This window comes from Entelurus aequoreus, linkage group LG16 (assembly GCF_033978785.1).
Source record: "Entelurus aequoreus isolate RoL-2023_Sb linkage group LG16, RoL_Eaeq_v1.1, whole genome shotgun sequence".
NCBI classification, from domain to species: domain Eukaryota; kingdom Metazoa; phylum Chordata; class Actinopteri; order Syngnathiformes; family Syngnathidae; genus Entelurus; species Entelurus aequoreus.
In genome coordinates, this window is record NC_084746.1 from 34,017,369 (window position 1) to 34,035,231 (window position 17,863).

Consider the following 17,863-nt stretch of genomic DNA (forward strand, 5'->3'; position numbering starts at 1 on the left):
CTAAACGTGAGCGGCAATGCCCGTGACCTTGGATCCCTCAGGCGATACTGCATTAAAAACCGACATCAGTGTGTAAAGGATATCACCACATGTGAGCTCAGGAACACTTCAGAAAACCACTGTCAATCACTACAGTTTGTCGGTACATCTCTAAGTGCAAGTTAAAACTATATTATGCAAAGCAAAAGCCATTTATCAACAACACCCAGAAACACCGCTGGTTTTGCTGGGCCCGAGCTCATATAAGATGGACTGATGCAAAGTGGAAAAGTGTTCTGTGGTCTGACGAGTCCACATTTCAAATTGTTTTTGGAAACTGTGGACGTCGTGTCCTCCGGACCAAAGAGGAAAATAACCATTTGGACTGTTATAGGCGCAAAGTTCAAAAGCCAGCACCTGTGATGGTATGGGGGTGTATTAGTGCCCAAGACATGGGTAACTTACACATCTGTGAAGGCACAATTAATGCTGAAAGGTACATACAGGTTTTGGAGCAACATATGTTGCCATGATGTTTTTTGCATGAACAGATATTTAATTTTAAAAGACATGTACACCACCTTCCGCCCGAATGCAGCTGAGATAGGTTCTAGCACCCCCCGCGACCCCAAAAGGGACAAGCGGTAGAAAATGGATGGATGGATGTTCAAATTAAAAGAACAAATACATTTAGTAGGGATTCGATGAAGCACTTTATCGACTACGGTATATACAGGTTTTCGTGAGTCACATGAAACGATGTGGCAGGCCAGACCTGTCCCCTGGGCCTTGAGTTTGACACTTGTGCTCTAAACCAGTAATTGTCAAACTTTGGTACTATAGTGGTACGTGGGCTACTCCTTGTAGTACGCCAAAGATTTGATTAATTATTTAAGTACAGTGTTTTATTTTCCTATATTCAAACACAGTGTTACTGTTCAGACTGTGTGTAATGTTACAGCGACCAAAAATTGTAAATAAACTTGTTAAGTAAAACCTCTGCCTTGTTTTAATAAATACTTGGGCCTACTACGCTACTGTAATGTTGGTCATTATTGTGGTAGTTGGAGAGCCAGGTTTTTCCTGAGGCGGTACCTGGTGATAAAAACTTTGAGATCATTAGTGTACAGTTTTTACTTGATCAAGTAATATATAAAAAAATGGATATTCGGGGGTCAGCAACCCGCAGCTTCAGAGCCACATGCGGCTCTTTAGCGCCCCCCGAGTGGCTCCTTGGAGCATTTTCAAAATGTCATGTTTGTGTGTTCCATACTTGCCAACCTTGAGACCTCCGATATCGGGAGGTGGGGGGGTGGGGTGCGTGGTTGGGGGCGTGGTTACGGGCGTGGTTAAGAGGAGAGTATATTTACAGCTAGAATTCACCAACTCAAGTATTATATATATATATATATATATATATATATATATATATATATATATATATATATATATATATATATATATATATATATATATATATATATATACATGTATATATATATATATATATATATATATATATATATATATATATATATATATATATATATATATATGTATATATATATATATATATATACATGTATATATATACATGTATATATATATATATATATATATATATATATATATATATATATATATATATATATATATATATATATATATATATATATATATATATATATATATATATATATTTATTTTATTATACATATAAATAAAATAAATACTTTAATTTCAGTGTTCCGGAAGCTATCCAGTAGATGGCAGCATTGTCCTGTTTAACTTCTCCGTTCATGAATGAGTATGTCATTTCGGCCACCGTGTTCAATGGAGAAGTCTGTTCTACAAAATGTACAGGCAACATAATTACATACCCCTTCCCCTTCGAACTGTCCTGGATGAACTGAAATTCTTGTTTCCATTCGTTTTGGAACTTGCAAGCGTATTTCTTCATCTTGCTCGTCGACGGCGTCGCCATGTCTGTAACTTCCTCGTTCTTCTGCTTCGTCTCCTTGTTGTGTGCGCAGTTGTGCACTCTACTCTCTAAAAGCTGTAGATGTTATGACGTCATTGGGCAGGCAAGCTGTTTATATTGTGGAAAAGCGGACGTGAGAACAGGCTGTCCCCACTCAGGTCCGCATTGAGCTGGAGGGGGCGTGGCCTCCAGCTCCGGCTGAATACCGGGAGTTTGTCGGGAGAAAATTTCTGCCGGGAGGTTATCGGGAGAGTCGCTGAATACCGGGAGTCTCCCGCTAAAAACGGGAGGGTTGGCAAGTTGAGAGGACACACTGTGTCCTCTCAATTACTCTGTTGATTGCTATTCTGAATGTTGCTGGGCTGTGTTTGGTTTTGGAATTGGAATTGTATTATCATTGTATTGTGTAGTATTTTGTTAGACTGATTAATAAAAATAAACAAATAAAATGAAATATAGATAAAAGTATTATATAAATATTGGTGTATGGAAAAGTACAATTGGAGCACTACAAGCATTTAAAAAATATTTAATATAAAAAATAATGATAATAATATGCATAATTTTTTAAATCATCATAGACAAAGTAAACTTGTATTTTTATGGCCGTATTAATAATTCAATATAGGCCGGGCTTCAGCAACCCGCGGCTCTAGAGCCGCATGTAGCTCTTTAGCGCCTCCCTAGTGGCTCCCTGGACCTCTTTCAGAGATGTGTGAAAATAGAAAAAGATGAAGAAAAAAATATTTTTGTTTTAATATATTTTCTGTAGGAGTACAAACATGACACAAACCTTCCTAATTGTTAGAAATCCCACTGTTTATATTAAACATGCTTCACCGATGAGAGTATTTGGTACGCACCGTTTCGTCCTACTACTTTCAGCAATCCTTGAACTCATCGTAGTTTGTTTACATGTACAACTTTCTCCGATGCTGCCACAGAAAGACGTGTTTTATGCCACTCCTTTATCTCATTTTGTCCATATGATGTGCATGAATGCACTTATGTGAGCTTTGTTGATGTTATTGACTTGTGTGGAGTGCTAATCAGGCATATTTGATCAATCCATGACCGCAAGCTAATCGATGCTAACATGCTATTTAGGCTAGCTGTATGTACATATTGCATCGTTATGCCTTGTTTGTAGGTATATTTGAGCTCATTTAATTTCCTTTACTTATGTCCTCTGTGTATTTAATTTATATTTACATGTCTCATGACACATTATCTGTATGTAACATTGGCTGCATTTCCGATAGTTGTTTGTTTGCCATGTTGTTCCAGACCACAGCAAGCGTTACCCAGCTTGCAAAGATTGTAATAAATCCATTAGAAGAAGACAGCCTGCCGTTTCCTTTAACTTGGACACATACATCTACACCTTTGGCCATTCTGAGACAGTCATTTTCAGGAATCATCTCATTCTGTGAGCAGCCTCCATTTAAACTAATAATTTTCAATGTTGCAAAAATGTGTAGAATAAAAATTAAAATACAACATGTCTGTCAACGAAGATTTGCGTCAGCCTTTGATAGTAGGCTAATATAGCTAATATAGACACTTAAATCATGTGTTGCCTTCATTATAACACTTATGTAAGACTTTTAAAGTCATTTTGATAGTAGGCTAATATAACTTATAGACACGTCATGTGTTGCCTTCATTATAACACTTACTGTATATAAGACTTTTAAAGTCATTTTGATAGTAGGCTAATATAACTAATAAAGACATGTCATGCGTTGCCTTCATTATAACACTTGTATAAGACTTTTAAAGTAAGTTTGATAGTAGGGCAATATAGCTAATATAGACACTTACATCATGTGTTGTCTTCATTATAACACTTATATAAGACTTTCAAAGTCATTTTGATAGTAGGCTAATTTTAACCAATATAGACACGTCATGTGTTGCCTTCATTTTAACACTTATATAAGACATTTAAAGTAATTTGATAGTAGGCTAATATAGCTAATATAGACACTTACTTCATGTGTTGCCGTCATTATAACAGTCATATAAGACTTTTAAAGTCATTTTGATAGTAGGCTAATATATTACGTCATGTGTTGCCTTCATCATAGCACTTATATAAGACTTTAAATTGTTTGCAGCTCCAGAGAGATTTTTGTTGTTGTATTTTTGGTCCAATATGGCTCTTTTGGGCTGCCGACTCCTGATATAGGCTAATAATAACAAATACGACTGAATGCAATGCTGCAGGACTGCGCTAGAGGGCGCACTGCTATGAATCCATGCACGTTTTGCCGTCTACGCGTGGGGCATGGAGGGGGGGGGGGGGGAGCTCGTCCTGTGGGGGGTGTCTGGAGGAAGTGTGCGTGTGAACAACCGGAGAGAGGAGGCTGGCTGCTGGGTGAAGGGGGGAGGACATACAGCCGGTGGGAGGACCATCCAAGCCCGGACTTGTGGCGGCTGAGCGCGCAGCTCCGACTGCTGAAAGAAGTGTGCTGCAGTGGCGCTTCTGTGCAAGAAAACTCAAGAGGTCTTCGGGGTCCATCTTGCTCGCGCAAAGAGGGGCTGGGATGAGCGAGTTGACTGACGAGCTGAGGGCTCTTTGACCTCCTGACTGACAAAGGACGGCCAAGCAAGTTGCTTCCATGCTGTCCGCCAAGGTAAGGCTGAACTTTCCTCCTTGTTTCCCCCCACACAGTCAATCATTACCCGCAGTAGGACTCCACGCTACAAGTGAGCACAGTGGAGTCTTTTCTTGGGTCCTTCCTCGGGTCTCAGTGTTTACCTTGGCAGTGTCTCACTAAGGTGTGTTCTTCCAGGACACAGCAGTCTTTCAACGTTTTTTATTCTGGTTATTGAACATTCTGGGACTCATTTCCTTGCTCATAATGTGAAACATATGCTGCCATTATTGTGGACAATTTTAAGTGGGAACAAGGGCTCTCTTTTTGGGGGGACTTTTGGTTTGATTTACTGGTGGTGGACTTTTTATGGAGCACACAGCTGCTGTGTTGCGTTCGAGGGTGGTCATCACTTCAATGACACGTAACGGTCTACTTTCGGTCAGTTTTTGAGCAAACTGCTCCCTTTAAACCAGGGGTGTCAAACTCTTAAGATCGGGGGCCACATGGAGAAAAATCTACTCCCAAGTGGGCGAGACTGGTAAAATCACGGCACGATAACTTAAAAATAAAGACAACTTCAGATTGTTTTCTTTGTTTAAAAAACGTGCACATTCTGAAAATGTACAAATCATAATGTTGTTGTTTTTTTACACTTACTGTACATTTTGCTGTTAATAGTATTCTACCTTTATTTGTCGTCATTTATATTTTCTGAATAAATTATGTGATAATCTCATCAGTCAACTCATTGGTGTTAAGTTGCAATCTATCAAGATAAAAAAAAACATCAAAATCAAATTACAGGATGTTATTTATGTAGTTCAGGGGTGTCAAACTAATTTTAGATCAGGGGCCACATGAAGAAAAATCTATTCCCAAGTGGGCCGGACTGGTAAAATCACGGCACGATAACTTAAAAATCAAGACAACTTCAGATTGTTTTCTTTGTTTAAAAAATGGAACGCGCACATTCTGAAAATGTGCAAATCATAATGTTGTTAGTTTTTTTTTACACTTACATGTACACTACCGTTCAAAAGTTTGGGGTCACATTGAAATGTCCTTATTTTTGAAGGAAAAGCACTGTACTTTTCAATGAAGATAACTTTAAACTAGTCTTAACTTTAAAGAAATACACTCTATACATTGCTAATGTGGTAAATGACTATTCTAGCTGCAAATGTCTGGTTTTTGGTGCAATATCTACATAGGTGTATAGAGGCCCATTTCCAGCAACTATCACTCCCGTGTTCTAATGGTACAATGTGTTTGCTCATTGGCTCCGAAGGCTAATTGATGATTAGAAAACCCTTGTGCAATCATGTTCACACATCTGAAAACAGTTTAGCTCGTTACAGAAGCTACAAAACTGACCTTCCTTTGAGCAGATTGAGTTTCTGGAGCATCACATTTGTGGGGTCAATTAAACGCTCAAAATGGCCAGAAAAAGAGAACTTTCATCTGAAACTCGACAGTCTATTCTTGTTCTTAGAAATGAAGGCTATTCCACAAAATTGTTTGGGTGACCCCAAACTTTTGAACGGTAGTGTACATGTTGCGGTTAATAGTAATCTACCTTTATTTGTTGTTATTTATACTTTCTGAATAAATTATGTGATAATGTTCATCAGTCAACGCCATCCATCCATCCAATTTCTACCGCTTGTCAACTCATTGGTGTTAATTTTCAATCTATCAAGATAGAAAAATAATATCGAAATCAAATTACAGTATGTTATATATGTAGTTTGTTAATTTTCCTCGACTGATGTACTAACATGTGGTTTTTTTTTTTTACATACTGTATGTAGCATCATCTAAAAAGATACAAATAATTGCTATTGTGACATCTAGTGGACACATTTAGAACAGCAGTTTCTTTCATTCAAAAAATTTGGCTCATTTTTATACTTACCAAACTCATCTCGCGGGCCGCATAAAACCTGTTCGCGGGCCTGATCCGGCCCTCGGGCCTTACGTTTGACACCCCTGCTTTAAACATTTTCCATAATTAAAGACCAAGCCGGACAGGAAACATATTTTTCAACTGTCAATTACTGGCTTTTGTTGCTTCTATTTTAGAAGTCAGAGGACTATGAACAATATTAAGTGCATCCGGAAAGTAACCACATTTTTTTATGTTACAGTCCTATTCCAAAATGGAATAAGTTCATTTTTGTTCTCAAAATTCTCCAGACAATACTCCCTCTAATGACAATGTAAACATGTTTTTGCTTTTTTTGCAAATGTATTAAAAATAAATAAATTCAAATTAACATTCTTTGGTCTATACCGGGGGTCAACAACCCGCGGCTCTTTAGTGCTGCCCTAGAGGCTTCCTGGAGCATTTTTAAAAAAGGATTGAAAATGGAAAAAGATGGGGGAAAAATATTTTTTTTGTTTTAGTATGTTTTTTGATTGAGGACAAACATGACACAAACCTTCCCAATTGTTAGAAAGCCCACTGTTTAATATGTTTGTGTGTATGCTTCACTGATGAGAGTATTTGGTGAACATCGTTTTGGCCTATTAATTTCGGCGGTTCTTGAACTCACCATAGTGTGGACTGTGACGCAACAGTTTGTTTACATGTAAAATCTTCCACTCCTTCTTTGTCTCATTTTGTCCACCAAACGTTTTATGCTGTGTGTGAATGCACAAAGGTGTTATTGACTTGTTGGAGTGCTAATCAGGCATATTTGGTCAGTGCATGACTGCAAGCTAATCAATGCTTACATGCTATTTAGGCTGGCTGAATGTACATATTGCATCATTATGCCACATTTGTAGCTACATTTGAGCTTATTTAATATCCTTGACTTTTATCCTCTTTGTATATAATTTTTTTTATTTTTTAGTAAATTTTATAGTTAGTAAATTTTTAGTTTGTATATAGTTTAGTTTTGCATGTCTCATGACACATTATCTGTATGTAACATTGGTTGCATTTCAGATAGTTGTTTGTGTGCCATGTTGTTCCAGACCACAGCAAACATTACCTAGCTGGCCAAAGATTGTAACAAATATATTAAAAGAAAGACAGCCTGCCGTGTCCTTTAACTTGGACACACACATCTATACCTTTGGCCATTAAAAAACAGTCATTCCCAATAGTTATATCACCTTCTGAGTAGCCTCTGATTTACTAATGGTTTCTAATGTTGTAAAAATGCGTAGAATAAATATTACAATTCAACATTTCTGTCAACGAAGATTTGCTTCAGCCTGCGACACATAGTCATTTTGATAGTAGGCTATTATACACAATGCACTATTACACACCGGAGCTCTTGTAAAAAGAGCTCAACAGCGCATGCACTTTTTGAGTCGGATGTAAAGAGCACAGCTCCCTTCCCCCGTTCTCACCACATTCTACATAGGACTATAGAGAGCGTACTGACCAACCGCATCTCTGTCTGGACTGGAGCCTGCAGTGCCTCAGACTGGAAGTCTCTGCAGAGAGTGGTGAGGACGGCGGAAAAGATCATCAGGACTCCTCTTCCTCCTATCCAGGAGATCGCAAAAAGCCGCTGCCTGACCAGGGCTCAGAAAATCTGCAGAGACTCCTCCCACCCCCACCAAAGACTGTTTTCACTGCTGGACTCTAGAAAGAGGTTCCGCAGCCTCCGTAGCAGAACCTCCAGGTTCTGTAACAGCTTCTTCCCTCAGGCTGTAAGCATCATAATAATCCCCTCAATTCCCCCCAAAATGGATTAACTCGCTGGAATATAAAGACAATACAACATACATCCATTAACGTGGATGCATATGCAAAAGTGCAATATATTTATCTGTACAGTAATCTATTTATTTATATCTGCACCTTATTGATTTTTTATCCTGCACTACCATGAGCTAATGCAACAAAATGTCGTTCTTATCTGTACTGTAAAGTTCAAATTTGAATGACAATAAAAAGGAAGTCTAAGTCTATAGCTAATATAGACACTTACGTCATGTGTTGTCTTCATTATAACACTTATATACGGCTTTTCATTTTTTGCGGCTCCAGACAGATTAGTTTTTTGTATTTTCGATCCAATATGGCTCTTTCAACATTTTGGGTTGCCGACCCCTTATCTATACTTTGTTTATGTACCTTTTGCAGCAATCACAGCCTCATGTCTTTTTGAATACAATGCCACAAGCTCAGCACACCTATCTTTGGGCAATTTTGCCCATTCTTCTTTGCAGCACCTCTCAAGCTCCATCAGGTTGGATGGGAAGTGTTGGTTTTCATCCAGGATGTTTCTGTACATTGCTGCATTTATCTTAGTCTAGTCAGGGAGGTGAACAAGAACCCAATGGTCACTCTGTCAGATCTACAGCATTCCTCTGTGGAGAGAGGATAACCTTCCAGAAGGACAGCCATTTCTGGAGCAATCCACCAATCTGGTCTGTATGGTAAAGTGGAGACGGAAGCCATTTCTTAGTAAAAAGTTTGCCAAAATGCACCTGAAAGACTCTCAGACCATGAGAAACTAAATTCATCAGACCAGAAAACTCTTTGGCGTGAATACCAGGTGTCATGTTTGGAGGAAACCAGTCTCATCACCAGGCCGATACCATCCCTACTGTGAAGCATGGTGGTGGCAGCATCATGGTGTGGGGATGTTTTTTCAGCGGCAAAAACTGGGAGACGAGTCAGGATAGAGGGAAAGATGAATGCAGCAATGTACAGAGACATCCCAGATAAAAAACAGCACTTTTCCTCCAGTCTGATGGTGCTGCAAAAAGGAATGGGCGAAACTGTCCAAAGATAGGTGTGCCAATCTTGTGGCATCACATTCTAAAATACTTGAAGCTGTAATTGCTGCAATAAGTATTGAGCAAAGGCTGTAAATATTAATTTAAAAAAAAATTATATATAAATTTGCAAATTAAAAACAAACAAAACTTTTCACATTGTCATTATGGTGTATTGTGCGTAGAATTTTGAGGGCAAATATGATTATATTCCAATTTGGAATAAGGCTGTAACATAACAAAATGGGAAGCGCTGTGAATACTTTCCGTATGTCCCCCTTGGGCCAAGAACTGTGTCTAACAATGTAACAACAGCACTCATGTACAATCCTGGCTGACATGTGTAAGCGATTAAAGTAACATGGATTGAGAGTTGGAATGTAATCCATTTTGAGACACATTCCACTATGACCTTAGGACGCAGAGGGGAAATAGCGGAGTACTTTAGGAGTTGCTGATTTATTTTTCATCCCCCCTTCATAAAAATTGTAAAAACTACATGTTAGCCTTCCAGCGTTAGCATATAAACTTTCTAAAAATACCAAGTCACCCAATTAGTGGCCTTTTCTGCTTTAGTTTTTATGGTTTTGTTGATGTCAGTTGCTCAGCTTGCAGGAAAAGGGCGTTACAGCCACGAGTATGAGAGCCATGAGGACACGACCGGAATAGGCCGGACCAAACTGTGGCCTTGTCCCTCTCTTGTTATGTCACTTTGCACGTGTTTCACTGCAGTCTGGAGGGCACATGTTGGACTATTAGGGAATTTAGTGCAGACTTCTTGTGTTTTTTAGGATTGGCTGTGTTGGTTGTAAGACCAACACTTTCTGTAAATGTTAGCATGCTAACAGGTAACATGATTCACATACCAAGTTAAATGACTGTTGGGTTTATGGCTGCGAAATTAGAGTAAATAGTGTAAAAAAATGCCAAAAAAGTTAGCACTTTAATGTAAGCGTGCTAGCATGCTAACATTAGCACGCTAACAGTTAACAAGTGTCACATACAGAGTTATATTACTCTAGGGCACATATGTCAGAGTCAAGGCCCGCGGGCCATATCCGGCCCGCGAGAAGGTTTTTTACGGCCCTTGGGATGATCTTGATTTATTATTAGAACCGGCCCGCAGACCGCAGATCTTTTACACGCACCAAGCGGATGCCGGTTCAAGGTTCCGAAAGGGGGCGAGCGGCCCGCCGGGACGCGCCTGCCGGCCGAAGGGCTGCAGCCCGGCCGTCAGTCGCGGAGCCCGCCGTGCCACGCGCGCCAAGGGGGCGGGCCGAAACCCGGCCCCGAGGCCCTGAGACTTCTGCTTTGTTTCCCCAAACCGCGCGTCACCGCCGGGCCCGCACCACCGTCGGGCTGCAGCCCGAGCGTCGGTGGCGGAACCCGTCATGTGCCGCGCGCGCCAAGCGGAGCGGGGGGGTCAAGCGGGCCGAAACCCGCAGGCCACCCCCTCACCACGAGGCCCTGAGACTTCTGCGTTTGACCCCTACGCGCGGCCCGTGCCACGCGCGCCAAGGGGCGGGCCGAAACCAGCGGGGGGTTTCGGGCACCCAACTCGCCTCCCTCCCACGGAGGGAGGAGGGGGGTTTAATGTGAACATTACTGTGCAATCACATATTTAGAGTTTTTACTCAATTCAAGTTTAAAAGTTAAAGTTTAATATTTGTTTTCACTGCATGTTACTTCTCCTTAAACAAAGTGTTGTTTTTGATTTATAGATTTTTGCACTTTATTTTATTGTATTTCAATTTAATTATATTTTAAAAATATTTCAGTTGAGTGGATGATAGAAAATTGCTATTATTGTTTTTTTCTTTGAAGTAAATTTAGCCCACTTTTGCTAAAATAGAAAATATAGGCTACTGATGGTGCCTTGAATACCGGTTTCTTTCATTTAATGTTCATGTTATGGGGATTTTTATATAAAGGAAATTTGTCTTTTGTGTCTGTTGAAAATTAAAGATTACTGACAGAGCCATAAGAAAATATTGCTTTATTTATCTGATCATATTGGAATATATTTGTTAGGTTTTCAGTAGGTTCAATTAGGTTCACTAGACTATATGCGTCATTTAAAATTTTTTCAATGAACATTCGAACAGTCCGGCCCTCGGCTTGTAGCTAAATTTTTTATTTGGCCCTCCGTCCATTTGACTTTGACACCCCTGCTCTAGGGGAAACGGTTGCAAAATTAGCTCAAAAAGCTAGCACATTAATGTTAGCATGCTAGCATGATAACGTAAACATGTTAACAGTTAGCATGTTTCACATACCAAGTTATATGACCATGAGGTGTATGGCTGTGGAAATATAGAAAAAGGTGTAAAATTTGCAAAAAAAGTTAGCACTTTAATGTTAGCGTGCTAGCATGCTAACAGTTAACAAATGTCACATACTAACTTAGACTGTAAGGTCATATAAGCTGTCCAATTATAGAAAAAAACGTAAATTCAACTAAAAAGTTAGCATGTTAATGTAAGTATGCTACCATGCTAACATTAGCAAAAATGTTAGCCTTCCAGCGTTAGCATATCAACAAAATACCAAGTCACCCAATTAGTGGGCTTTTCTGCTTTTTATGGTTTTGTTTATGTCAGTTGTTCAGCTTGCAGGAAACATGCTTCACTTACCCGGGTATTTGGCAAGTTCCGTTTTGTCTTACTAATTTTGGCGGTCCTTGTACTCACTGTAGTTTGTTTACATGTACAACTTTCTCAGACGCTGCCAGAGAAAGACGTGTTTTGTGCCACTCCTTCTTTGTCTCATTTTGTCCACCCAATTTTTTATGCTGTGCCTAAATGAACAAACGTGAGCTTTGTTGATGTTATTGACTTGTGTGGAGTGCTAATCAGGCATATTTGGTCACTGCATTGTTGCAAGTTAATCGATGCTAACATGCTATTTAGGCTCGCTGTAGGTAAATCTTACATCATTATGCCTCGTTTGTAGGTAAATTTGAGTTAATTGACTTTCCTTTACTTACATTATGTCCTCTGTATATTTAATTTATATTTGCATGTCTCATGACACATTATCTGTATGGAACAGTGGCTGCATTTCTGATAGTTGTTTGTGTGCCATGTTGTTCCAGACCATAGCAAACTGTACACAGCTTGCAAATATTTTAATAAGTCCATTAGAAGAAGACAGCCTGCCGTTTCCTTTATCTTGGACACACACATCGATACCTTTGGCCATTCTAAGACAGTAATTTAGAGGAGTGATCTCACCTACTGAGAAGCCTCTGATTTACTAATGTTTTCCAATGTTGTAAAAATGTGTAGAATAAATATTACATTTCAACATTTCTGTCAACGAAAATTAGCGTCAGCCTGCGACACATACAGTAGACATTTTGATAGTAGGCTATTAAAGCTAATATAGACACGTCATTACAACACTTCAATAAGGCTTTTTATTTTTTCGGTCCAATATGGATCTTTCAATATTTTGGGTTGCCGACCCCTGTGTTGGACTATTAGGGACGCGGGAAAGTGGCATCACAGTTGTAAAGGTGGCTATTAGTTTTGAACTCCTGTGCCAGCAGGATTCTAAAGCCAGAAGGTCAAGCACTGCTCGGAGAACAATGACATGACGCTGTCTGAATTTAGTGCAGACTTCCTGTGTTTTTTAGGATTGGCTGTTTTGGTTGTAAGACCAACACTTTCTGCAGTACACTAACGTTCATGTAAACACACTTTTCTAAATTCTCTAAATACTAAACTATTTGCCTGATTTATTGTGTTTTAGTTTGTTACGTATTTTAAAGGCCTACTGAAACCCACTACTACCGACCACGCAGTCTGATAGTTTATATATCAATGATGAAATCTTAACATTGCAACACATGCCAATGCGGCCGGGTTAACTTATAAAGTGCAATTTTAAATTTCCCGCTAGCCGACGCTAGCCGACGCTAGCCGACGCTAGCCGACCGCACGGAAGATCGGGTGAAGTCCTTCGTCCTTCCGTCGATCGCTGGAACACAGGTGAGCACGGGTGTTGATGAGCAGATGAGGGCTGGCTGGTGTAGGTGGAGCGCTAATGTTTTTATCATAGCTCTGTGAGGTCCCGTTGCTAAGTTAGCTTCAATGGCGTCGTTAGCAACAGCATTGTTAATCTTCGCCAAGCTGGAAAGCATTAACCGTGTATTTACATGTCCAGGGTTTAATAGTATTGTTGATTTTCTGTCTATCCTTCCAGTCAGGGGTTTATTTCTTTTGTTTATATCTGCATTTGAGCCCGATGCTATCACGTTAGCTCCGTAGCTAAAGTGTTTCGCCGATGTATTGTCGTGAAGATAAAAGTCACTGTGAATGTCCATTTCGCGTTCTCGACTCTCATTTTCAAGAGGATATAGTATCCGAGGTGGTTTAAAATACAAATCCGTGATCCACAATAGAAAAAGGAGAAAGTGTGGAATCCAATGAGCCCTTGTACCTAAGTTACGGTCAGAGCGAAAAAAGATACGTCCTGCACTGCACTATAGTCCTTCACTCTCACTTTCCTCATCCACGAATCTTTCATCCTCGCTCAAATTAATGGGGTAATCGTCGCTTTCTCGGTCCGAATCGCTCTCGCTGCTGGTGTAAACAATAGGGAAATGTGAGCAGCACTCCAGCTAGTGACGTCACGCTACTTCCGTTGGGGCAAGGCTTTTTTTATCAGCGACCAAAAGTTGCTAACTTTATCGTCGTTGTTCTCTACTAAATCCTTTCAGCAAAAATATGGCAATATCGCGAAATGATCAAGTATGACACATAGAATGGATCTGCTATCCCTGTTTAAATAGAAAAATTTCATTTCAGTAGGCCTTTAATACACCTCAAAGTTTCACCCCATAAGTTGGATTGACTTAAAATGTCTCACATCGCCCAATGGGCTTTGGAAACAAACACCAAAAAAACAATTTAAAAACTTCTTCCTTAAGAACTAATTGATCTCTGGATACAATTTTAATTGGTTTTACGCAGAAAATCTTTTATTCCGGTACAGCGTGGTCGATTGAAATCAATTTATTCCATGCTTGGCCCCCTAAAACACCACCATTTCAACATGTGACATGCTTTTAAAAAAACATTTTTTTTAGATAAGAAATTCAGTATGAAAAACAATATAATAGACAACTATAGTAATTCTGGTAAGTAATAATAATATACAGCATTTATCTCTTTTGAGCTGCTTCTCCGTCAAACACACCATCAGCAGCTTCTCCATATTTTCATGGAAAAAAATGTACACCATTTAGAAATTATTTTAACATCCTCGGCTTATTCTGCTTCAGTATGGTGCAGACTAGCAGCCTAGCAAAGATGATTGAGGAGACCCCAACTAGTGTGCTCACTGGCAAATTTCACCTCAAAATACACCTGTCTGAACTTAAGATAAAGATTTAGAAAATATTAATCGATGACATTTGGGCAAAATTTGCATCCGTGTCAAATGATTGGATCTTTTTAAAAAAGTTAATATAAATACTGCACACAAATTTACTATGGTAAATTTTTAAAAATGTAATTGTTTGGCAGCTGTAATACTAATTTATTTATTTGTCATTGTCATTTGAATATAGTTTAAATATACAGTACAGGCCAAAAGTTTGGACACACCTCATTCAATGCGTTTTCTTTATTTTCATGACTATTTACATTGTAGATTGTCACTGAAGGCATCAAAACTATGAATGAACACATGTGGAGTTATGTACTTAACAAAAAAAGGTGAAATAACTGAAAACATGTTTTATATTCTAGTTTCTCCAAAATAGCCACCCTTTGCTCTGATAACTGTTTTGCACACTCTTGGCAACCATTTCAGGTGACTACCTCTTGAAGCTCATCGAGAGAATGCCAAGAGTGTGCAAAGCAGTAATCAGAGCAAAGGGTGGCTATTTTGAAGATACTAGAATACAAAACATGTTTTCAGTTATTTCACCTTTTTTTGTTAAGTACATAACTCCACATTCATAGTTTTCATGCCTTCAATGACAATCTACAATGTAAATAGTCACGAAAATAAAGAAAATGCATTGAATGAGAAGGTGTGTCCAAACTTTTGGCCTGTACTGTACTTTGTGTTTTTTTTAGCATGTAGAACTATGATTATTCTCAAAAAAATGTGTTATATTTTTAGGTGTTTTTCATTATTCTTATGAGAAAAATGGATTCCGTTTCCGTCGATTCGATCTTCGTCTGACCTAAACCGATTACGAACAAAGAGGAAATTTGACAGAGGGGCCGGGCGAGCACACGATGCCTATCATATCTGTTGGAACTAAGAGTAGGCTTCTTTAACATGGGCTATTTTCATCATAATACATCTATTTTCAACAATATATCATCAAAGAAACATGCACACTAAAAAAATTCTGGGTTATTTTGGTAACCCAATTTATGGGTTGCTGGTGTTGAGTTAAATTTTGGAGTTATTTTTTATAAAGAGCAACACATTTTTGGGGTTATAAGGGTAATATTTTAACTCAATTTCTGGGTTTTCAAAACTACGCACCATTTTTGGGTTGTTTTTCAATGAGTAACTAATTTTTAGGTTGCTAGTGTTGAGTTAAATTTTGGAGTTATTTTTTTATAAAGAGCAACACATTTTTGCGGTTATAAGGGTATTATTAACTCAATTTCTGGATTTTCAAAATTACGCACCATTTTTGGGTTGTTTTTCAATGAGTAACTAATTTTTGGGTTGTTAGTGTTGAGTTAAATTTTGGAATTATTTTTATGAAGAGCAACACATTTTTTGGGTTATAAGGGTATTATTTTAACTCAGTTTCTGGGTTTTCAAAATTACGCACCATTTTTGGGTTGTTTTTCAATGAGTGACTCATTTTTGGGTGGCTAGTGTTGAGTTTAATTTCGGAGTTATTTTTTAAAGAGCAACACATTTTTGGGTATGAAGCTTTTTTCAGTGTGCAAATAGTATTAAAGGGTTAACATTTACATTCTCTTTTAGTGGGAGCAGTGTTGTTGATCACCCATTTTTGCCAGTGCGTCGAAGTTTAGTATCAGTTTTGTTGTGGCAATTCTCAAAACAGATCTTTGCTCAATTCTGTTTTAATATCTGCCGGGCCGGAGTAAAGCGACCAACGTTTAGTGTAGTTTGCCCACCCCGATCTAAGCCCAAAATTGCTTCTTTAATGGTCAAAACAAAGTCAATACCAGGCATACATTATGTAGAACAACAATTTCTTGCCTCCTTAAGTTTGTCTTTTCTGTTTCCGTGAGTCATTTTCACAAAAATGTACGATCAATCTGCACGATGATGATGATGACCACGCTGACATCGCCGATGGAAAACACAGCCTGACGTGTAGCAACCGGCAGACTCAGACACAAACAAACATACCCGCGGTTCAACCCATTATGCGGAGAGCCTTTCTTTGACAAGTATGCAAGGTTTCTGCCAACTCTTGTCACCACAATGGACTCCAAAAATAAAAACAGCCGCGGGACCATCGTCCACACGATCAGGCCTGGATTTGAACGTTATCTCCGAAGATGTGGAATTGGAACTTTTAGATCACTTGTGTCAAACTCAAGGCCCGGGGGCCAGATCTGGCTTGCGACATCATTGTATCTGGCCCGCAAATGGCTGTAAATGATCTGTGTCGATAAAGTGCTTAATATTTTCTCACTAAATGTAATTGATTTTTTTCATTTTGACAGAAACATACATGTACTGCTTGAAATTGCATACATTTTAAACTTTAAAAGTATCCAATATTGCAACAAATATTACAGTATATTATCATACTTTCCAAACATGTTTTTGTCTAAATAAAAATACTTACCTTTACAGCAAACTACCCATCAAACGTTGTTGTTCTTTACAGCATATTACTGTAAATTGAAAAGAACTACAATTTTTTTTTCAATAAAATTCTGTTGACTGATCTGCCAGTTTTTGACTGTAAAATCTACGGTTGTTGTTTTTAACGGTGTATTACTGTAAATGGAAAGACAGTACATTTGTTTTTACGGTAGAACAGCTGGCAGCTAAGATGCCAGAATGAAAAAAATAACTTGTACTGTTTTTCCATTCACAATATAATGTTGTAAAAAACAATGTACATTTGACACGAAAATTCTGGCAACTAAGCTGCCAGCTTTTTCCGTAACACCCCCCCAAAAAACAGTTTTTCCATTTACCGCAAAATATCGTAAAAAAAAACAAAAAAAACACTATATTTTACAGTAACATTTTGTAAATGTAAAGATTTTACTGTAAAATCGACAGTCTACTTAAAACAATTTATATAATTAATAATGAAATCCAGAGGAAAATTCATACATTACAAGCGGCCCTCTGATGGCAGCCATAACTGCCATGTGGCCCTCAATGAAAACGAGTTTGACATCTATGTTTTAGATCATGAAGCTGTTCGTATGGAATATTCCATAACGTTAGTGGCCAGGTGAAGGGAGTGGCTCCTCTTAGTAGAGGTATGTCTACACTAAAACCTTTTATATACGTCCCTTCCTGGAAGTTTTACCTATAAATATAACTTTTTGGGGGCCATGTCGTGCACCCATGCAGCCTA

General features: G+C 38.6%; 1 protein-coding gene across 1 annotated transcript in view; it reads left to right on the forward strand.

Moving 5' to 3' along the window:
- Positions 1–4,317: 4,317 nt before the first annotated feature.
- The window catches only part of LOC133630872 (tensin-3-like), a 73,791-nt gene continuing 60,245 nt past the window's right edge, over positions 4,318–17,863 (forward strand). Inside the window, exon 1 of the mRNA XM_062022689.1 lies at positions 4,318–4,599. Within this exon, the coding sequence (XP_061878673.1) occupies positions 4,585–4,599 (15 nt within the window). The 5' untranslated portion in view covers positions 4,318–4,584. The remainder of the gene's footprint in view (positions 4,600–17,863) is intronic.